The sequence below is a fragment of the Durio zibethinus genome, chromosome 9, assembly GCF_047325235.1.
Source record: "Durio zibethinus cultivar Kanyao isolate XHJ-2024 chromosome 9, ASM4732523v1, whole genome shotgun sequence".
Classification (NCBI taxonomy): domain Eukaryota; kingdom Viridiplantae; phylum Streptophyta; class Magnoliopsida; order Malvales; family Malvaceae; genus Durio; species Durio zibethinus.
In genome coordinates, this window is record NC_143170.1 from 24,911,294 (window position 1) to 24,935,095 (window position 23,802).

The 23,802-nt window shown below is 29.9% G+C and overlaps 1 protein-coding gene and 1 long non-coding RNA gene across 3 annotated transcripts; both read left to right on the forward strand.

The window, feature by feature from the left end:
- The first annotated feature begins 226 nt into the window (after window positions 1-226).
- LOC149516890 (uncharacterized) lies at window positions 227-873 on the forward strand. The gene is made up of 2 exons (XR_016345397.1): window positions 227-319; window positions 435-873. It is a non-coding gene; the product is annotated as an uncharacterized LOC149516890 (long non-coding RNA).
- A 12,171-nt stretch (window positions 874-13,044) lies between these two features.
- LOC111312316 (ATPase 11, plasma membrane-type-like) lies at window positions 13,045-23,059 on the forward strand. Of its 2 annotated transcripts, none has more exons than XM_089765943.1 (22): window positions 13,045-13,229; window positions 13,304-13,407; window positions 13,523-13,642; window positions 13,710-13,808; window positions 13,905-14,042; window positions 14,194-14,328; window positions 14,426-14,605; window positions 14,698-14,904; window positions 14,990-15,109; window positions 15,208-15,327; window positions 15,439-15,561; window positions 15,653-15,757; window positions 15,892-16,036; window positions 19,582-19,746; window positions 19,870-20,108; window positions 20,270-20,302; window positions 20,440-20,521; window positions 20,855-21,015; window positions 21,611-21,796; window positions 21,883-22,065; window positions 22,174-22,352; window positions 22,689-23,059. In XM_089765943.1, exons 2-22 carry the CDS (start codon window positions 13,354-13,356, stop codon window positions 22,783-22,785), a joined length of 2,871 nt encoding a protein of 956 aa, XP_089622069.1. In that variant the 5' UTR covers window positions 13,045-13,229; window positions 13,304-13,353; the 3' UTR covers window positions 22,786-23,059. The 2 variants fall into 2 exon arrangements, with proteins under 2 accessions (XP_089622069.1, XP_022768217.1); XM_022912482.2 differs by having other exon boundaries at window positions 13,045-13,200.
- Window positions 23,060-23,802: the final 743 nt, after the last annotated feature.

Below are 23,802 nucleotides of genomic sequence, written 5' to 3' on the forward strand. Positions count from 1 at the left end.
TTTGTCGTCTAAGGTCAAATTGCAAAAGAAAAAGATTACTCATGTGAATCACACTTAACCTTGGAATATGATTTACTTAAGACTTAATGACCGGACAAATCTTCCTTTATTCCCGTATGGGCTACTTGGACTTGATGATAGGGGACAATTCTCAACGAAATTGTTGACTATAGTTTTGCTTTAATAAAAGCAGAATATGTTTTCTAAATATAATTGTTTGGCACATATTTATTTTATTACTTCTTTTCCTACAATCATCTTTGTTTTGTTGGTCTTTGTTTACTGTCTATCACTGGTTTTTGTATAGTTTTTCTTAAGGGTAGGATCTGAAACGCCATATGAAGTTGCAAACTGTTATTTGCAACATCTTGATTTCTTAACTGCTAAGCTATCACATGCTTATTGTCTTTTTCTTTTCTTTTATTTTGTAAAAGGTTGCAGGAGAAATAACTTACAATGGTTATGGACTGGAGGAGCTTAATCGTCACAAAACCTCAGCTTACATTAGCCAATATGATCTGCATACTCCAGAGATGACAGTGAAGGAAACACTTGATTTTTTTGCACACTTTCAAGGTATAGGAAGTAGAGCTGGTAAGTGCCATACATAAAAATGGTGATTTTGATGTAGTTTAGGGGTTTAATTTATAATATGTTTTATGCTTGTGAAAGAAATAATGAAGGAAGTCAGCAGAAGAGAGAAGCAGGCAAGGGTAGTTCCAAATCTTGATGTAGATACATACATGAAGTTTTCTTTTTTAGCTTATCTATTTTATTTTTAATGCTCAATTGGAAGTGGTATTCCATTGTGATATACTTTTTATGGCAGATAGAATACTGATAAATCGAAAAGCTTTTAAACCTTCCAATTAAGCCATTGTAGGTGCCTGTTTCTCTTTCTTACTTGGCAACCAAATTGATCAGCTAAAACATTAGAGTATCTTAATCTTTAGTAAAGACTGCAAGATTTTTGTTTTTATGATGCATTATGAAATTGATAGCCTCTTATCATATCACCAGGTGTAACTAACTGAACCAACTATTGAAGTTTAGTCCATTTTTCTTTCTTTTGATACATTTTATATTCATAACAACAATGAATAATGAATGATTATTCCTTAAACCATTGAATCTAATTCTTAAAGATTTTATTACATAATTTCCATTCTTAATGTTCTGTACACCATTGATCAAGCTGTTATATTTCTATAGGTAATATCAGTTGAAGGTATGGAAAGTACCCTTCAAACGGATTATATCTGATTTTAACTTGACTATTTATTCTTTTTAATAGGACTTTAGTTGTTTTTAGGGAGTTGAATGCCATTAGAGATGCTTAGCCCTCTTTATCTTTAGTAGTCTTTTGGTATGTAGATTATTGTTCTTTTAGTCTAAAATTCAATCATTTCATTATATTCATTAATGTTTTAATTCTTTGGTTGACTTGAAACATTTGTATATCTTTGCATTTATATATCTAATAAACATTAAATATTGAGAATATCATGTGCTATACAAAACTAATTTCGAAGACTAACAAGCTGGTAATGTTTTATATATTTAGATTTTCAACATTGATTTTGAATTTGTAATCAAAATGCTTTTTGTTTATATTAGGAGTTACTTTCTCTAAACTAGATTGTAAAATGAAAAAAAAAAAAAAAATCATGCAATGCAACCTAGAGGATTAAGAAAATGTTTCGGGATTTTACTTATTTATGCATTTGCATCTTTTGCATGTTTGAGGGCATTTACATCTTTACATCTTTTGCATAATCTGCATCTTTTGCATAATCATGGCAGCCGTCATTATAGAGCATCTCTGAGGCTGGAAGCTAGTAGTGTTGTTTTCAGGTTTCATTTGTAAGATGCAGATTGGGTTTTGAGAATGGAAATGAACAACCTCTTTCATTTAATGATGCTCTTCATGATGAAAACCCCAAATTATGGAATATAGAAATTCACAAAATGAATGAAGGTGATAGCCAAGATTTTCACAGTTAAAACAAGCCCGCAGCATAGCACGGGCCTGCCAGCTACTATCTTATAATAAATGACACCAATCTCAAAAATCCAATGCCACAAATTTTCTAAAGCTTAATCAATTCCCCAAGTCAAATTTGTGCTTTTTATAGTCGTCAAGCCCCAAGATTGCTTGTTTCTTAAGTTTATATTAAAATAGCTCAAATATTTTATTTGAAGTTTAATTTAATTTAATTATATAATTATTTTTAAGAGAAAATATTTAATAAGTTTGGAGTTTGAATATTAATATTTTAAATCATTTTTTTATTCTCAATTTGTAACATTCTATATAAAAAAAATAAAATAGTTTTTTAATAGTATTATTCTTAATTCAAAGGTGGATAATCCTTTTAAAATTTTAAAAATTTTATTGTTGATTAATTTTAGATTAAACTCTCATTCTAAAATTTTAATATAATATTAGAACAATTTTTGTTTCCTTTTGTTATCTTTTTCGTGATAAATTTATTATAATTACATGTCAAATTCATATCAAATGATAAATAGGTTATTCTCACATGAAAAAAAATATTATTAGTGCAAAGATAAAAAAAGTCTTATATTTGTTAAATTGGGTATAACTGAGTACTCAAGTATCAAAGGTCATTCTATTTACTGTTAATAAAGTTTAAATTTTTTAATCAAAATTAATTTTAAATTTGATGTTTATTTTAAATTTAAAATATTTTATTTCATCCAAAACAAGAAATTAATATTTTTTTTTTTAGAGATAACCTATTCTAATGATTAACATAAATTTTTTCAAACAAAGAAACTAATTCTTTATAGAAAATATAATGATTTGAATTTAGAATTTTTATTTAAATCTCATTTCACTCATGAATTATGATTTGAAATAAACCCCAATTGAATAAAGAAGCCAAATTTTGATTCCTTTGTAATTAACTAATTATTATCATTTCTAAAAATATTTCTTTTTTTTTTTCATCTTTTGCCTTACTTGACGATAAGATATAATGGGGAAGGGGGGGGGGGTTGAGATGTTACGGTTCGGTACGGATTTGTACCTTTGCTAAAAGAGAGAGAGAGAGAGGGGACATTTCTCATCTCATCAAACATTGATTTACACTTTTGGATTCGATCGAGGAAAATGCCTTTGCCCTTCCGTTGTGTCAAAAGAAAATTCAGTTTTTTCCTTGCATCGGGTGGATTGCAGCTAACCAGAACAGCGATGTCCAACCCATAGGACATATGCCACATGGGTTGTCGGCCAATCTATAGATCACATTCACATGCAAATAAAATGGTTAATATGTAAATTGCTTTTTAAATTACATTTACTTACATGATTTGATATTTATTAAAATATTTATTATTTGATATTTTAATTTTAATTTTATTAAATATTTTATATTATTAATTAATGGTGTTAAATAAAATAATAATTTAACAATTTTTTATTGATAAAAATGCATCATGTGTAATGATTTTATTAATTAATTTCTTATCACGTTAGATATTTTACAAGAGTTAATGTTTGAAATAAATAATATTATAAAAAAATTAAAATATCAAATCATAAATTTTGTTTGTGAATATCAAATCATAAAAAGTAATATAATTTAAGAGTTAAATTATATATTAATCCAAATAAAAATGGGATCTACTTTTTTTTTGGTTAACTTTTTATATCTTAAAATAGTGTTATCATTTTTTTAGTATATATATATATATATATTATTTTTAAAATTAATTTACATAATTTTTTAACATTAAAAATTATAAAACCTCAATTTAAAAAAATTTAAGTTTTAACATTAAATTAAAATTTTTTAAACTCCATAAAAATAAAAATAAAAACAATTTGAAGCGAAAAGAGTATACTTTATTCGTTTCAAAATATTTAAGTGTTATTGACTTTTACAAAAACTTAAAAAAAAAATTTTAATGTATTTAATATTAAATTTTAATTTTTTTGTAAAATTAAAGTTTTATAATTTTCAATATCAAAAAATTAAAAAATTATTTTAAAATATAAAAAAATAAAAATTTTATATATTAAAAAAATTAATATAATTTTGAAACATAAAAAAAAAATTAGACAGATGGAGCAAATTATAATACTTGGTTAAATTTTTTATGGGAATGGACTATCCACGTTGAGAAAAAGCTACTAATGAAAAGTTTTTATAAAAAAAAAAAGAGTACAAGATTAAAGAGGATTGTTGTGGGATTTGTTTTTATTAGACCATCGTTATTAGGTTAGGTAAAAAGGCTTCAATCTAATTATATCAGAGGAAATAAAATCAAATAATCAATCAATCACATAAAAAATAATAATTTAATGTGATTCAATTTAACTGATCTATATTTATGGATAAGAAATAAGATCTATTAATTGTACAGAATTACAAATATATATCAAAACAACCACTCACAATTAATATACATAGACTTTTTCAATCTCTTCTAGTCCTATGAAGTTTTCTCAATCTAAACAAATACATACTCATGTACAATTATGCATCATACTTATATGAACCATTTCAATTTTTTTTAGTCCACTAAAAAACATACACATCCATAAGACATAAATTTTTAGTACTATTATGGGGTGTCTATCCTATAAAACCTTACAATTCTTTTATATATTTTTCTCATACCTAACATAATAATTGCTTCACATATTTATAAGCATACTAACTTGCCTATCAGAAATCTTTTTCCTTTTAAAATTCTTTTTTTACAAGTCAAATTTACCTATTAAGAATATATTTTCTCTTAGAATTTTTTTCTGTAAGTTTTCTTGTCATCAAGCAATATCTAACCAATCGCAAACAAATATCTTATGGGATTTGAGTCACTATTCTCAATAATCTCTACTTTGACTCAAATTTTATCAAATCATCTATCTTTATACTAAACATGGTTGGCACCACCTGTAATTAAAGTCTCGCAATCATATTCTTTTATGTGTCTTCACACTTAACGTAAATTGATCTATCAAAGTATGAACTCGATTTCTTCACTTGAATCAAGCTCCTCTAGATTTGCCTCTTCTTATAACTTGCATCATGCTCTGATATCATTTGTTGAAGATCATCACAGTGCTGATATCACTTATTATTAAACTCTACTACTTGTACCGAAAACTAAGCTTTAATACCACTATTAGGTAAAAAAGCATCAATCCAATTGCACTAGCAAAAGTGAAATCAAACAATCAATTAATCATACAAGAGATAATAATTTAACGTAGTTCGATCTAATCAACCTATATCCACGGATGAAAAATAAGATCCACTAGTTATAAAGTCAAAACAACCACTTATAATTAATCCCTCTCATTCTCTTTTAGTCTTATGGAGTATTCTTAATCCAAACAAATACATACCTACATGTACCCATGTATCATACCTATGTGGACAATCTCAATATCTTTTAGTCTACTCATAAATACATACACTCATAAAACGTAAATTTCAGTATTTTTATGAGGTATCTATCTCATAAAACTCTATAACTCTCTTATATCTTTTTCTTATACCTAATCCAATAGAGACTTTACCTATTTATAAGTATACTAACTTACTTTTCAAGAATCATTTTTCTCTTAGAATTCTTCTTTTGTAAATTTTTTTATCCATTAAGTAATATCTAGTCAATCTCAAATAAATCTATTATGAGATTTGAGTCACTATTTCAAATAATTTTTACCTTGACTAAAATTTCATCAAATCATCTGTCTTTATGCTAGACATGCTTGGTTCCATCTATAATGAAAGTCTCATAATCATTTTTTCTTATGTATCTTCATGCTTCATGAAACTGATTTATTAAAGCATGAACTCAAACTTTTTACTTGAATTAATCATCTAGGCTTGTCTCTTCTCATGGCTCGAATCATGCTTTCATACTACTTGTTGAGGATCACCACAGTGTTGATACAACTTGTTATCAAACTTTGCTGCTTGCATTGAAACTAAGCTTTGATACACTTATTAGGTAAAAAGCCTCAATTCAATTACATAAGTAGAAGTGAAATCAAACAATCAATCAATCACACAAGAGATAATAATTTAACGTGGTTCAATCTAATCAACCTATATCCACGGATGAAAAATAAAATCTATTAGTTGTAAAAAATTATAAATATACATCAAAACATGCACTCACAATTAATACCCATAGACTTTCTCAATCTCTTCTAATCTTATGGAGCATTCTTAACCTAAACAAATACTTCCCTATGTATACCATACACTATACCTATGTGAATTATTTCAATCTATTCTAGTCCACTCACAAACATACACACTTATAAAACGTAAATTCTAGTACTTCTATAGGGTGTCTATCCTATAAAATCCAATAACTCTTTTACATCTTTTTCTTATACCTAACCTAATTGAGACTTCACCTATTTATAAGCATACTAACTTGCCTATCAAGAATTTTATTATTCTTAGAATTTTTTTCTACAAGTCAAACTTGCTTATTAAGAATCTATTTTCTCTTAGAATTTTTTTTTTGCAAGTTTTTTGTCCATAAAGTAATATCTAACCAATCCCAAATAAATCTCTTATGAAATTTGAGTCACTATTCCCAATAATCTCTACATTGACTCAAATTTCATCAAATCATCTATCTTTATGCTAAATATACTTGATTTCACTTGCAATAAAAATCCCGTAATCATCTTCTTTTTGTGTATCTTCATGTTTTACGCAAATCGATCTATCAAAGTATGAACTTAAACTCTTCACTTGAATCGAGCTTTTTTGAGCTTGCCTCTTCGTATGGTTTGAATCATGCTCTGATACCATTTGTTAAGGATCACCACAACGCTGATACTACTTGTTATCAGACTCTGTTGCTTGCACTGAAACCAAGCCTGATACCACTTATTAGATAAAAAAAGCATTAATCCAATTATAATAGCGGAAGCAAAATCAAATAATCAATCAATTATACCAATGATAACAATTAATGTGATTTAATCCAATTGATCTACATCTATGGATGAAAAATAAAATTTACTAATAGTAAAGAATTACAAACATACATCAAAATAATCACTTATATTTAATACCCATAGACCTTTTAAATCTCTTTTAGTCATATGGAGTATTTTCAACCCAAATAAATATATACTCATGTACACTCATGCACCATACCTATGTGAACCATCTCAGTCTCCTCTAATCTACTAATAAATATACACAATGATAAGACTTAAATTCTAATACTCATATGAAGTGTCTATTTCATAAAATCCTATAACCCTCTTACATTTTTTTCTCATACCTAACTTAATAGAGGCTTTACTTATTTATAAATATACTAACTTACTTGTCAAGAATATTTTTCCTTTTAGAATTCTTCTTCTGTAAATTTTTTATCTATCAAATAATATCTAATCAATACTAAATAAATTTTTTATGAAATTTAAGCCACTATTATTAACATATTAAAGTACTGCTTGATTTTAACAAGGGCAATTCTTACATCTAAGAGCATTTATGATTGATGTGTCATTATATATTTTTTACTAAATCATTTGAGATTTTATTGATACGATGAAAATATTATTAAAATTTGGATTTTGGTTTAATTTAATTTTGTAATTTCGATTAAAAAGTTTAAATTAAAAAAATATGTCTAAAAGTGTGATACAAAGTAATAATTTTAATTGCTTATGATTGTTTAATCACAAAATATAATGAATTGAATGTTTAAAAATATATATAATTATAATTTTTTATAAAATAGTTTCGGAATTACAATTTTTTTTAATAAAAAGTGGGTGAGAATTACAGATTAAAATTTATCAAAAAAAATTTAATTAACCCAAGTGAGGTAGCTTAAGTCGTAGATGTTAATTGGTCCAAAACACATTTCTTTCTTGTTTAGGTATTTTGCAGTCAACATATTTTTATTTTTAAGGTGCAATATTTTTTTAATTAAAATTAATTGAATTAATAAAATTCAAATATTTTATTTATAAAATATAAATTTTATTATTAGTAATTTTATTTTATGAATAATTTATAAATTTAATATAATTTTTTTTACGCCTATGAACTGCTATAATCTTAAATTGAGAAACTTTTCCTCAATTTAAATTTTTTTGAAAAAAAAAGTCATGATTTCCATTGACTAAGATTATCTTCAAAATGAAACTACTTTTTTTCCTCCGAATGAGATATTGAAATTTCATTCAATATTATGAAAAAATCAAACAAAATCTTCGTTATTCTATAAGACGTTGATGGTTCCGTGGAAAAGAATGAAGACAAACACACAACAACAACCCTTTTTTCCTATTATTATATATAAAATATTAAAATTAAAAGGTTGATGTGCCATAAAATATGGATTTCCACTTCAACAACGCATGTTCTTTTTGCCCTTTGCAAATTCACGAGACAACGTTTTCGACGCCTTCGTCCACTGTCCAACTCATTTCCACATATAAAATGATTGAGTCATAAAAGTTGTTTTGAAATTGTTTCACCAGGGAGGAAAAATAATTATTTGGATGTACTTAATTGGTATCAATTTTCTTTTATTATTATGAAGTAATAAAATTTTTTCTTTCATAATTAATTATTTGATATATTTATATTTATATATGAAATTTATATCATTTGATAGAGTCGTTATTTTTATACGTGAAAAATTATTAACATAAATATATGAATAAAAAATTATTTTATTTATTATTAATTAATTTTAAGTCGAATGCATGTTTTAAATTTTAAAAATATGCTCTACATTATTAAAGTTTTCCATGAAAACTTATATGAAAAATATACCTCTCATAATTAAACAAAAAAAAAAAAGAAAATTAATGTACCTCTCATATCTTATTTATATAGTACTATTATAAGTATATATATTTTTTATGAAGTTAGAACAAGATAAATTATAATTATATTCAAGTATATATACAATTAGATAAATTTAATGTAATATTAAATTAAACTCATATCTATTAAGACTTAAATAAAATTTTAAAATTTAAAGATATTTTTGTCTCTAAATCAAGGAATTATTGGCATTATAAAGTATTCGTTTCCACTAAAAAAATTTATAAACCTTAATTGGCAATAAAATTGAGTCATAACGTCAAATAAAATGTAAATGGTCAAAAAAAAAAAAAAGTGAAGCAAATTGTCAAGAAAAAAATACCGAAAAAACAGTCAATGGTCAAAAATCACTCAAGAAAGCCACCATAACTACAGCAGTCAATCGTGAGAAATAAGTGAAGCAACAAACACGATGAAAGAAGAAAAGGAAAAAATTTTCCATATAAAAGAACAAGTTTAAAAAAGATGTTTGAAAGAACAAAAAAAATGTTTGACCGACTTCTTTCTTCTTCACATTAGTGGTTGACTAATTGAGAAGAAAATTGTTTTTCCAACTTTTACTATTATTTTGCACTCAAATTTTAAAAGTTTTTTACATGTTTCAATTAGATTATAAGTGAATTGAATCTAATCGACATATTTTTTTAATTCATGTTAAGCTTAATTCAAAGATTTTAAATTTAAAATTTAACTTAATTCGAATTCGATTGAATTTTATTTTTTATATTTGAATTTAACTTGTAATTTAATTGAATCATTTGAAAAGTTTGATTAAACTCGATAAAATTATTATATTGATATTAAATATTATATTTTATCATTTATTTATATATTAAATATATTAAAAAATAAAAGCTTAATTGAATTCAATTAAATTTACAAAATTTTTGAATGGGTATTAAATTATTTGAATTTAACTCGACTTATTATTTGAATAGTTAGAGATTGATTCGATAACAAATAAGTTGAACTTAAATTTTTTTCGAGTAACCCAAATAATTCATGAATAATTTGATTTATTTATATTTTGATTTTAATAGATTCAATCTCATTAATGATGAAAAAAATTACTAAAAAATTGAACTTTATTTAAATTGAAAACATAATAATTTTGGATTATAAAAAATCAAAATTTAAAAGGCTTTCGAAAGCAAACTAACGAAATTAATAATAATAAAATCGAACCTTATTTAATCAGCTCATAACCTAGCAAGGCATGTATTAGGTTGAGGAGTGCCTGAGATCATCCATAGTCTTGTCCTTTCAGAGATGGTTATTTCTGATTAATTAATCAATGAGAGATTTCCTTTAAAAAAAAAAAAAAAAAAAAGACCATTTCTGGTTTTGTTCAAAGCCCATTAGTTTTTTTTTTTTTTTTAATTTTTTTTTATGAAAAGTGAACACAAAGTTTAGTCCTCTCTTTCATTACTTGAAGAATTTCTTATGTATAAAATGATAAATTTGTATAAAATAATCATACACCTAATTTATGTGATTGAGTTGTATTAATTAATTTAGAATATAGTCTTTTATCTGCTAAAAAGATTATGTTTTTCAAGATTTGTTACATAAAAAATCTTTGACAAGTTGAAAGCAGAAGCGGTTGATGGGCTGTCAACGAATGGTGAACTGAATTTGAAGAAAAATTATATTAAAAATTGAAAAATAATTTCTACATTATCAATAAAAATTTATAACAGGATAGAAAATTATTAAATTTTTATTTAAATATATTTTAAAATCAACAAATTAGCATAATAAACAATGAAACATGTGATCATAATTTTAATATTGTTTGCAATTTTTTTTTAAAATCTATTACCTGTTTATAAAATAATAGTCAATACTGAAATTGCTTATTACCCCCCCCTCCAAAAAAAAAAAAAAAAAACAGACGACCAACCTTATTATCAAGAAAATTTTAACATATTAAATGTTTAATCCTTTGATAAAAAATATTTTTTATTAATTTGTTAATTTGGTTTTGGATTAGTTTAAAATTAACTCTCCTTGCTTCTTGTGGTCCTTAAGCAATTAAACACTCCAACAATAATCCACAATTATTTTCAAGTGACCTAATTTTTTTTTAAAAAAATATTTTACAGGACTCTTTCATTGACAAAAATTTCAAAGTAATTAATTATGGATTTTGTATTTAATATTTTTTTTCAAACAATTAAACAAAATTAAAAGAATAAACAAATTTAAAATTCTGGATGTTAACTTTTCACGTGTAGAAGAACTACTTTTTGGTTGTTGGCTATTGGCTATCAAGTACTTTTCAAGTCCTAAGACTAAATATTCAAGGAGGAAATTATGAAAGAAACTACACAACGAAAAAAAAAGACTGGAAGAACAAATTAAAGAAAGACAATAGGTTATCCGAAAGCAAAGTTTTTTGATACCTCAAGCAAGTTGAATCCAATCAACGGATTTTTTTTCTCACTAAATTTTAAGATAAAAATAAAAGATTAAAGCTGAATTTAAAGATAAAACAAATTATCACATTATTAGTAATTAAATTTTTAAATTTTATTGTCACAATTACTTTTTAGAATATAAAAATAAAACCTGTGATAATATTTTAATTCTTTTTAAAAATATCACTTTCACTTATAAAAACCAAACTTCAAATTGAGCTGACATATTTCTTAAAATATGTTGTTTTTTACTACTTCAACTGCCCCCATCATTTTCGTCTTATTAGGCATTTGCTTATGCCATCTTCGAGTTAATTTGAAGTACTCTCGCAATTTGTTCCACTCCAATGTTTCTTTTTTTTTTTTTTTTTTAATCAGTACGGCCTAAGGCTGGTCACTTTCATCATCTAAAAAATGTATACTTTAGAAATTTGGCCAAATAGTCACCTAAATCACCATTTTCTCTAAAACTTTTACTAGTTTAGATTTGAGTCCTTGAATTTCTGCCATAATAATTTGCATGCCTTAGCAAAAAGCTAACTTATAAATTTAGATGAGGAGAAATTCTCTGCTTTCAGGTCCATTATTTAGTGTGTTTTCATAAAAAATTTACGGATCGTCTATTAATGAAAACTATTAGTAATTCAGATACTTTGGTACTTAGGTAAATACTATTAATTTAGCCTTGGAATAATTAATTTGCAAGATCTTTTAAAGGCAAGAACAGGTCGGAATTTGGTGTCAATTTTTTTTTTAAGCAAGTAAAATAATTATTGATTAAGCTCCATTTAGATCACCGAATTCCTCTAGTGGGGTGTAGCTGGGATTCCCGAACATGCTGAGCATCCATTTGGCTGCCAACCTTTTAAGTGCAATTTGGCTTTTGCTATTTTTTCACTGACCACCACCTTTGTAAATAAAAATTAAGTATTCACCGCACCTTTTTTTTTTTTTTCCTATTTTATCCTAAATTTCTCTTCTTTTCTTTCTTTTATGTCCCTAATATTATAATACTAATGGACTTTGATTTGGTATTTTTCATTATTTATTTGTTATTTTATTTATTTTAATTTAAAGTTTTGAAAATTAATTTCTTATAATTATGTAAAAATTAATTTGTATAATTCTTTAATAATAAATTAATAATTATTTGTTATTAAATAATTTTATTAATTAAATTAATCAAAATTTTAATCAAAATATAACAAAAATGCAAATATAAAAATAAAAATATATGAAATTAATTATTTTATTTTGTAAATTATGAGAGTTTTTAATTAATATTTTGACATTTAAATGTTTTATTTTGATAATTTTATTTAATTTATTTTAATTATGAAAAGTTAAAAATTAGAAATATAATTTAATTTAAATATAATTTATTATTTAATTAATCAAAAAATTAAATCTATTGATTAATTTTTAAAATTAATAAATATGATTTAATTAAAAAAATAATTTAATTAATTCAATTTTCAATAATATGATTCAACGGAATAAGCACTTCTATTAATTATCATATCGATTAGCCAAAAAAATTATAAAAAAAAAGCATATGCCCTGAAATTCCCAACTAATCCCTAGAGAAAGCTTACTATCCAGAAAACCCCAAAGGGTAGTACGACATCTTTAGGAAAGCTTACGGTGCAATATGTGAGAAGCATGAAAGGGTGGTTTTGTATTTTTACTAAGAAAAAGAAAGCAAGAATGGAAATAAGAAGGGACAGTTACTTTACATATATATCTGTCAAAGTGTCAACGACACTGCCACTACTCTCCTAGCGTTTCCTCTTTTCTGTCTGGTCTGGTCTGGTCTGTGTTTTTTTTTGGTTGTTGTATACTGTAGATTTGGAGTTGTTGAGTTTTTCTCATTTTGGTTCCTGAACAATAATCTAAGTTCAAGATCAAGTCTTTGAAACTGGGTATCATTTGTTTCATTTGTTTGTTTAAGGTATCTCCCAGTTTGGCAGTTATATTTCTTGGTGGTTGTGTAATGGATTTATTCTGTTTTTGGTTTTTGTGCAGCAACGTAAAGTTTTTCTTTCTGGGAGTTTTGACCTTTAGAGGAAGAGAATATGGGGGACAAAAATGAAGTCTTGGAGGCTGTGTTGAAGGAAACTGTGGATTTGGTAAATAGATCTGAGCAAACTTTGAAGCCTTTTGTTTGCAAACTGTTATGTTTCATGTATACTTGGATTTGTTTTGGTTTTGGTCTTTTTTTTAACTATTCTCTGTTGTGAGCAGGAAAATATACCCATTGAGGAAGTTTTTGAGAATCTGAGATGTAGGAGAGAAGGTCTTACTACTGAGGCTGCTGAGGAAAGGCTGACCATTTTTGGACACAACAAGCTTGAAGAGAAAAAGGTACACTTTTTATTTTTACAATTCTCTTTACTATTTAATAATTTATACACTTGGTTGTTTTCTTCAGGAGAGCAAATTCTTGAAATTCTTGGGCTTTATGTGGAATCCTCTCTCATGGGTTATGGAATCTGCTGCTATTATGGCCATTGCTCTTGCAAATGGAGGAGTGAGTGCTTCTTTTAATGGGTTATTAAATCAAATTTCATTAGAAGATCTTTGTCTTTTTAGGCTTTTTAATTAATTTATCTTCTATCTCTTTCAGGGGAAGCCGCCAGATTGGCAAGACTTTGTTGGTATCATTACTCTGCTTTTTATCAACTCCACCATCAGTTTTATTGAGGAAAACAATGCTGGTAATGCTGCAGCTGCTCTAATGGCTCGTCTTGCTCCTAAAGCAAAGGTATCGGCCGAGTTTCTTGTTAGGAGTTTGTAATTTAAAGCCCTTTTAGATGAGCTTTGTATCTCTATTGTGTGCAATATACTGCAGTTTTCATATGATTTGTTTGAATATTTCTTCGTTGTTGTTAATCACTAATGAAATCATTTTAAAGGTTCTTCGAGATGGAAGGTGGAGCGAGCAAGATGCTGCTATTTTGGTTCCTGGAGACATAATAAGTATCAAACTAGGTGATATTATTCCTGCTGATGCCCGATTACTTGAGGGTGATCCGCTTAAAATTGATCAGGTAGGTCTAGTATAACCGTTCCTTGGCTTATTGTATTCATGTTGATTTATTGAAATCTTAGTTGTTTTTACTGAGTGCGTTTTTGTGGTATTTGCAGTCTGCACTAACTGGAGAGTCACTCCCTGTAACAAAAGGACCTGGTGATGGTGTTTACTCCGGTTCTACTTGCAAACAAGGAGAAATTGAAGCAGTGGTTATTGCCACCGGTGTGCATACTTTCTTTGGGAAGGCTGCTCACCTTGTTGATACTACTAACCAAGTTGGTCATTTCCAAAAGGTAAGTAGATTAATACATTATCTTTTTTTTTTACTATGTTAGAGCATTTGGTCTTTTGACTAGGATATTAATTTTTTTTTTTAATCTTTTAGGTCTTGACGGCAATAGGAAATTTCTGCATATGCTCTATTGCAGTGGGGATGGTAATAGAAATAATTGTCATGTATCCAATTCAACACCGGAAGTACCGTCCTGGAATTGACAATCTTCTTGTTCTTCTCATTGGTGGAATCCCAATTGCCATGCCTACAGTTTTGTCCGTTACAATGGCCATTGGTTCTCATAGGCTATCTCAGCAGGTTGGTTGGGTTCCTTGGAAGATTATTAATTGAACTCAGTGCAAGGTACTTGTGTTCAATTAAGGTTTGTTTATAATTGCTACAGGGGGCTATCACAAAGAGAATGACTGCAATTGAGGAGATGGCAGGCATGGATGTCCTTTGCAGTGATAAGACAGGAACTCTGACACTGAACAAACTAACAGTGGACAAAAATCTTATTGAGGTCTGCTGTGGGTGATCTTATTTATTGGTTACATCATGTTTCTTCCATGTGCAGAAGGTAATTTCTTGTTTATAACTGTGTCTGCATTATTGTATCAGGTCTTTACCAAAGGAGCAGATGCAGACATTGTAGTTCTGATGGCAGCCCAAGCCTCTAGAACCGAGAACCAGGACGCAATAGATTCGGCAATAGTTGGGATGCTGGCTGATCCAAAGGAGGTAATCGGTCTAATACTTGGTTGTTCTAATGAACCATAATCATTGGGTTATTAATTTTCCACTAAATATCTTTTCATGCCCAGTTTTATATCTTCTTGTTGGTTCTGACAGGCACGTGCTGGCATTCAAGAAGTACATTTCCTTCCATTCAATCCTACAGATAAGAGAACAGCTCTAACCTATATCGACAAGGATGGCAAAATGCAGAGAGTCAGTAAAGGTGCACCTGAGCAGGTAGCTTGTTCTTACCATCTTTATTCCTGTACTTGTCCCTTTTTTTTTTATCAGGATTTCATCCTAACCTTGCTTGCCAAATGCTTTCTAGATCTTAAATCTTGCACACAATAAGTCAGATATTGAGCGAAGAGTTCACGTGGTAATTGACAAGTTTGCAGAGCGAGGTTTACGATCTCTTGCAGTGGCGTGCCAGGTAATTAAAATTGTTTGTTTTCATTGATACTCCTGTAGCATTACTTGTGTAGTGCTAAGCATCTATCTCTCCTTCAGTCTTTTGCAATTGAATGATAACTAATTCAAATGTGGCATTTCTGTCATTTACCACAGGAAGTTCCAGATGGAAGGAAAGAGAGTTTGGGTGGTCCATGGCAGTTCATTGGTCTCATGCCTCTCTTTGATCCCCCTCGGCATGATAGTGCAGATACAATTAGGAGAGCTTTGAACCTCGGAGTAAACGTCAAAATGATTACAGGTGGGTTTTTTTTTTTTTTTTTTTTATTGCAGTTGAGCATAAGCTTGACCTTCCAATGTGGTTATTAACTGGAAACTTGCACTGCCTTCAAAAAATTAATTGCTTTTGAAGGTTGTTAGTCACTAGTGTTTGACATATTCTTGAGAAAGAAGTTTTGGCTATCCAGTTCCACCAGTCTAGTAATAGATTAGTTAATGATTCTATATACCTCAGAGAGGATGTAAACCTCTTATACCAACTAAGCAATGATGCCAAAGAACTAACAACTTGTTGAGGTTGAAGCTTTGGTACCAACTAAACGATGGATCGGTTGCCTTTCTCAAGGAGATAACAAACATAAGCAATTCATAGTTCAGGTATAAGATCAAAGTATTTTAGCCGGTGTTTAAGACTAAGCGTCCTCCTAGCATAAACGTTGAGCAAGTGGCTTGACTTTTATGAAAATATGCCTTTCACTACAGTAGCTTACTTAAGTATTTAACTTTTCTTTGTTAATTGGATCAATGATCTGTTTGACAATTTTACAAGAATTCTGATGCAGAGGATCCACAGTACTGTGGCAACGACAAAGCAGACTAACTTGTATCACTACAAACCATGATATAGAAATTAAGAATTATTTACCTGGATGGAAGGGAATAGCCAAAAGAGAGGAGCTTAGAAACAGATACTTATATTTCACAATAAATTTTTACAAGAGAAGTTGGGAGAGGAATTGAATTTTTTAAATGATTCCTTCGTAATGAAGGAGTTACAACTTATATAAGCATGAAAAAGTAAATGAATAGTACCTGATATAACTAATGGGTCCATCACTATGGCATAAAAACAATAGAAACAAATTAAAATAACTTTAATAAAGTATCTTTAATAAAGGGAAGGTATCTCTTTTTTCAAAGTGCCTTTAATAAAGTTGACACAACTTTGACGTAAATTGACAAAGTTGATGTTGACACAAAATTGACTTGAAATGAGACCATTTTTCTTGGAATTGATATAGAGGAGTTTCACACTGGACATTTGCACACTGAACATACATAATTATACATATCTTGGACTGGAACTAGGAAGATTTTTATTCTTGAGTATTATTTTAATAGGAAGTGTTGGGAGTAATGCTTTGGAGAGAAATTGAGATGGAAGTTGTCTGTATTTGGAGTAAAACCAAATCAAATGGATTCTGAGTGTTTTGCCAGTCTGATTCCTTTAATGACTTAAAGAGGTTCCAATATAGGTGTAAAAACATAACCAAAATTTTCTAACTATTGGTTTTGATCAAAACAATCATTTAAATCAAATGGATCTTGAGAGTTTTGCTAATTTGATCTGCCACGTAACTGGAAGGCCTATAAAAGATGAGGATAATACGAGTAACAGGGAAACTTTGTTTTATCTCATGGATTTGGATATCAAGTCTTTATTTAGGTTTAAGGTTTAAGATTTAGGGTTTAGGGAAGTTGATAAGGATTCTCAAAGGAAACCAAGATGCAAATCCTCTCAGCAAAAGTTGAAAGAAAGATTTGAAAGTGGAGACCCTAAACTAAATCTACTTGGTGAACTTTCGAGAAAATTTGATTATTATGTCATATAACCCTCACCCGACTTGTTAAGAAAAAGCACTTGACCAAAATCTCAACCAAGAAAACCCTTACCCAGATATGCTGTTGGTCTTGCTTACATTGCTAAAGAGGATGCATAAGAGGCTGAGGAGAAAAGTCAACCTCTTCCTTAGATTTGCATGATGCAGTTTCTTCTTATAATGCGTAATTTCCCCCTTTAGGAATTCAACAAACAGTACAGACACATCCCAAAAACCTCAAGTCACACTGATAGTGGTGAAAATGAAAATCAAAAAAGAATTTCTTAAGCAGAAGCGATTTTGAATAGGCAAACAGAAAATTTTATTCTTAAGAATATAGACCTGCATGGGATAAAGAACAAGAAGTTTCTTTGTTGATGATTCTCAAAAGAAAGCAAGACCCAAATCCTCCCAGCAAAAGTTGAAAGAAAGATTTGAATGTGTAGACCTTGAAGTAGATATCCTTGTGAACCATCAGGAAAATTTGATTATTATATCATATATCCCAAACACAAGAAGTCAAACAATCCTCACCAAACTTGTCCAAAAACACATATTGAAAACCTCCTAAAGTCATTAAGGAATCAAACTAACAATATTCTCAGGATCCATTTGATTTAGATGATTTTGATCTAGACCAATGGTTAAAAAACTAGAAAACTTTGATTATGATTTTGCTTCAGGTGCAGACAATTTCAATTTCAATCTCAATTTCTCTCTAGAGCATTGCTCCCAACACTCCCTCTTCAAATGATGCTTAGAATAATTCCAAGATATGTATAATTATGTGTGTTCAGTATGCAAGTTTGAAGCTCTCTATATCAGCTTTAAGACAAATGGTTATGTCAAAGTTGTGTCAACTTTATTTAAGGCACTTTATCAAATTTCTTCCCTTTATTAAAGTTACTTTAGTTTGTTTGTTTGAATTACTTTATGTCATGGTCATGGAACTTTAGTTATATTAGATTCTATTCATTTACTTTTCCATGTGTATATAAGTTGTAACTCTTTCATTGTGAAAGAATCATCTACAAAATTCAATTCCTCTCCCAACTTCTCTTGTAAAAACCTCTTGTGAAATATAAAAGTATATGTTTCTAAGCTTCCTCTCTTTTGGCTATGCCCTTCCATCCCAGTCGTTTTCCAACTTGTTAACTATATTGGAATCCATTGTTTTATAGTTTTTCAAATTTATTTAGTTATTTATTTATCTTTTTCAATTGATCATATTAAAAGTGTAAATGGAAAAGAAAACATTTTCTCAGACAATACCAACCTAAGTTTCATCTGAACCATTTTGTCTTTGGGGCTAGCCTATTGGTCTCATTAAAATAGCCCAAATATGGTATGAACCTCTCAATGATGTAATTGGGTTAGGCTATGGTGTAATTGTACACTTTGGCATGACAGAATGACTTTAGATGGTTGTTAAGTGTTTACATGTTGAATAGATACCAAGATGGCATAAGATACTATAAGAAAACAGAGCAATGTAATTATGAAAGTGAAATTTACAAAGGGTCTGTTTCTTAAGACTGATATAGCATGCCATATATCTGAATTGTGGGATGACTTTGATTTTGTGCAATGAAGCAATAGATCCTTGGAAGTGATATTTATATAACAGTTGCCAAGTTAGCTGCCTATGCATTTCAATTATGCAACAGCAAACTTTCGGAGAGGCTTTTTCTTCAGCTATTAGTACTCTCACAGATAATGTGTGAAAATAGTTCCTGGACACTTTGAAAGTGGATTCTTAAGACTTCTTTTGGTGAAATTTCATATACTGCTTTTAGCAGCATCTCACTGGTGTGGTTTTCCTGAGTATAATGTTCTGTGTTCTCCTCCTCTCTTGGGATTTTATGGTTGTTCTTTAGTGTTTTAAGTTTTTAGGACTCCTATTCTGAGGTATATTGAATTTTATTTCTCAGTACTCATTGTGGCTTAGCCTTGTGACTTCTCTCAGGAGATCAACTGGCAATAGGAAAGGAGACTGGGCGCCGTTTGGGCATGGGAACCAACATGTACCCTTCATCTGCTTTGTTGGGACAGGACAAGGATGAATCTATAACTGCCTTGCCAGTTGATGAACTAATAGAAAAAGCTGATGGCTTTGCTGGTGTTTTCCCAGGTATTTATTGTTTGATATTTGATGTTTTCTTGATGACATTATAAATTGTTTCGAGCATTCCCTAAGCTTGGTTCTTAGTGTTCTTTGGTTTCTTTGATTTTCCTAATTTGTGTGTTGGTGCAGAACACAAATATGAAATAGTAAAACGATTGCAAGCCAGGAAACACATCTGTGGCATGACTGGTGATGGAGTTAATGATGCTCCTGCTCTTAAGAAGGCTGACATTGGGATAGCTGTTGCTGATGCAACTGATGCAGCACGTAGTGCTTCTGACATTGTCCTTACTGAACCCGGACTTAGTGTCATCATCAGTGCTGTCTTGACTAGTCGTGCCATTTTCCAGAGGATGAAAAATTACACTGTAAGTTCTCATTGACCCTTATGTAGTGTTTTGAATTTCCTCATTTTGATGTCATAAATGCAATTGTCACTTTGTGATAGCCTTGGTAGTAATATGTAGTCTGCCGGTACTTTATCTTACTTCTTGTGAATGTGCTTATTTTTGTCTTTTTCCCTGAGCAGATTTATGCAGTTTCTATCACAATCCGTATTGTGGTAAGTAGGAGCTTTTTATTTCTTTCTATTTTTTTTTCTCTCCCATCTCTTTTTTTTTTTTTTTAGAGGTTTAAAGTTGTTGAGATGGATATATTATTAAATGTCTAATTTTACTGCATGCTTACCTGATGTTACAGTTGGGATTCATGCTGCTGGCCCTCATATGGAAATTTGACTTTCCACCTTTCATGGTGCTTATCATTGCGATCCTCAATGATGGTTTGTTATCTCATTCTAACCAATTCTTTGTCTCTCTTGTATTTACTAATTCTGACTGCATGTAAAAGAACTTGACAAGTTGAAAACTTAACAAAACAATGGTAAGTTTTCATCTTAGTCCCCCAGCAAAAGTTAGGTCTATGTTTCCTCCAGTTGTTCATCTATGCCCGTTCTAAGTTGCTATAGGTTTTATTAAATGCAATATTTTCTGCAAGCATTCTTTAACCTTAATGTTGATTTTTGTTGTTGATATTTTGTATTTTTTGTTGTTTTATATTGGTATTAGCTTACCATGACTCTTCTTGTCAATTGACTAGTTTGATCAAATTTCAGGTACCATTATGACGATATCGAAGGACAGGGTCAAACCATCACCTCTACCAGACAGCTGGAAGCTGGCAGAAATTTTTACTACTGGGATTGTTCTTGGTAGTTACTTGGCAGTGATGACAGTAGTATTCTTTTGGGCTGCATACAAAACAGACTTTTTTCCGGTATGATGACCTGTCTTTGGATGCTATACTTTAGTTTGAACTATTAGTGTAATTGTTTGTAAACACCACCTCAGATGTTCGGGCTGGCATATATGTTATTAAGTTGGCAACCCCATTTTTCCTGATTGTGTTACAAAACATGGGTAATTTACTTGGTGTTGACTAAAACATGATAGAAGTTTTGGTTATGGTGGTAATGGTTATTTTGGCTTTTATTATTATTATTATTATTATTATTATTTTATTTTATTTTTTTTGTTGTTGCTGCTTATTCTCCCATTATGGTTTTAGCACTTCATGCTAGAGTGTAAATATTTGATGGCTGATGGTTGGCATTTGTTTCATTTCTTAATTTTCCATTTGCGGCTTGTTGGACATCGAGACTTAGCAAATACAGTTTAACATGCTTGTTGCATTGGGTAGTCATTTGATTTTTTGTCTGTTGCAAATATGTATATTGCTATTTTTTTGGGGGGGGGAGGGGTGGTGGGGGCTGCATGTTATCTCTGGTCTTTAACTGGTGTTGCTGCATGTTAGCACTGGTGGTGAACCGGTGATGAATTACACAGTTGATTGACTTGTTTTAACTTGCCAGCGTGTATTTGGGGTGTCCACTCTCGAGAAAACAGCTCATGATGACTACAGAAAGCTTGCCTCAGCTGTGTATTTGCAAGTCAGCATTATAAGTCAGGCTCTAATATTTGTAACACGATCTAGAAGTTGGTCTTTTGTTGAGCGTCCAGGTTTACTACTAGTAGTGGCTTTTGTGGTAGCTCAGTTGGTAAGCCAATTATCTGTCTATTTGAATTGCGGTTCTTTTTGGGTAGGTAGCTGGGAAAACTGATCATTCTATTTGATTATGAATAGATTGCTACTCTGATTGCGGTCTATGCAAATTGGAGCTTTGCTGCAATTGAAGGGATTGGATGGGGTTGGGCTGGTGTGATCTGGCTTTATAACATAATCTTCTACATCCCACTTGATTTCATCAAGTTCTTCATTCGCTATGCTTTGAGTGGCAGGGCCTGGGATCTTGTTATTGAGCAGAGGGTATGCATCCCACTGATTTGTTGGATATTTTACCTTTTCTACCCTCTCCATTTTTATCATCATCTTCTTCATTATATTGGATCCTGTGATGATTTCTTTTTGTTGTAGATTGCATTTACAAGGCAAAAAGATTTTGGGAAAGAACAACGTGAGCTTCAATGGGCACACGCACAGAGAACATTGCATGGTTTGCAGGCACCTGATACCAAAATGTTTACCGAGCGAGCCCATTTCACAGAGCTCAATCAAATGGCTGAGGAAGCCAAACGGAGGGCTGAAATTGCAAGGTAAGATATTCTTCAGCTCAGGTTGCTTATCTTGCAGTATTCTTTTGTTTATTGGTTGAGTTTCATAGTACAGTATCATTGATTTCTTACTGGAACCATATAAGTGGACTGGGGACCTCATTTTATGTTTATCTCCTCCAAATTGAAGATTTAACTGCAAAATGTTTCCTAAGTTCCAGTGTAATTCATTGTTGATTGACATGTTTTAACTGCAAATTCTGGATCCGCGGCTGCCATGTCCTTGCCTTGCAGACTTGGGATGTTCCTTTTGCTTGTTGCAATTATCTTCATTATCTCAACCATAATGCTGGATTTTTTTTTTCTCCCTCCTTCCAGGTTGAGAGAACTCCACACACTTAAAGGTCACGTTGAATCGGTGTTGAGATTGAAGAACCTTGACATTGACACAATTCCACAAGCTTACACGGTCTAGGGGAATCATCCAAAGGCATACTCATATAGGTATTGGCAGCTCAGCATTTTACCTGCGGTGAGAAGACGAAAATGGTCCTGTTGGTTGTTCATTTTGTGAGATGAAAAGATCTTATTTTGAGCAGATAAGGACTGCTGCATTTAGCTTTATATATTTATTTTTACAGCTTCTTATATAATCTAAAATAACCGTTGGCTGTGATGAATGTAATCTTCTGTTTATGAATATGACTTTACATCATACTAAAGGTTTATCAGATTGGTTTTTCTCTCCATGAACTTAGTTCAAGCTCTTATCGTTTCCTTTGTACTTGTGTACCATCTTGCGCAAAATAAAAAGTGGCCCAGATTTAAGACTCCTATGCCTGCAATCATGTAATAGAAGTAATCCAATCATCCACTGTTTAGATCATCTGGTAACCAATTTCTATGGATGGCCCCGTCGGTGGTTCTGTGAACTATTAAGATCAGTAAGCTACTGAATTAACTTTAACCCGTCAAGCCACGGAAGAATAGAGACCCGGCAATGCTTCTCATGTTCTCGGGGACCTGTGCAAATGATTCTGTCAGTCCACCAAATGTGAATTGAGGGATTAACCTTGAAGCTGACATGGATGAAATGGTACCTTTTTTTCTGCAACTCCTAATTTGTATTCGCCAGAGCTATCGTTCTTCCACGTTCTTCAACCATTGCAGATACAAGCTTGGTTATCACGGCGCGTCGGAGGATTGTAGCATCAGAAACTTGATAATTTAAAATATGATATAATAACATAATATAAAAATAATAAAAAAAATTTTTCAAGTAACAATTTTAAATTTTATAAAAAATACTATTTAAATTTAAAAAACTAAAAATATATTTCTTATTTTTTTATCATCACATAAATTATAATACGATAATTTTTATGTTAAACATCAAATAAATGCAGCAATGTTTTATTACTTTCCCCTTATTCGGAAAGGGAACAATAACTGGACCATATACAGTTATGAAAAATGTCAGACTAAACATTAT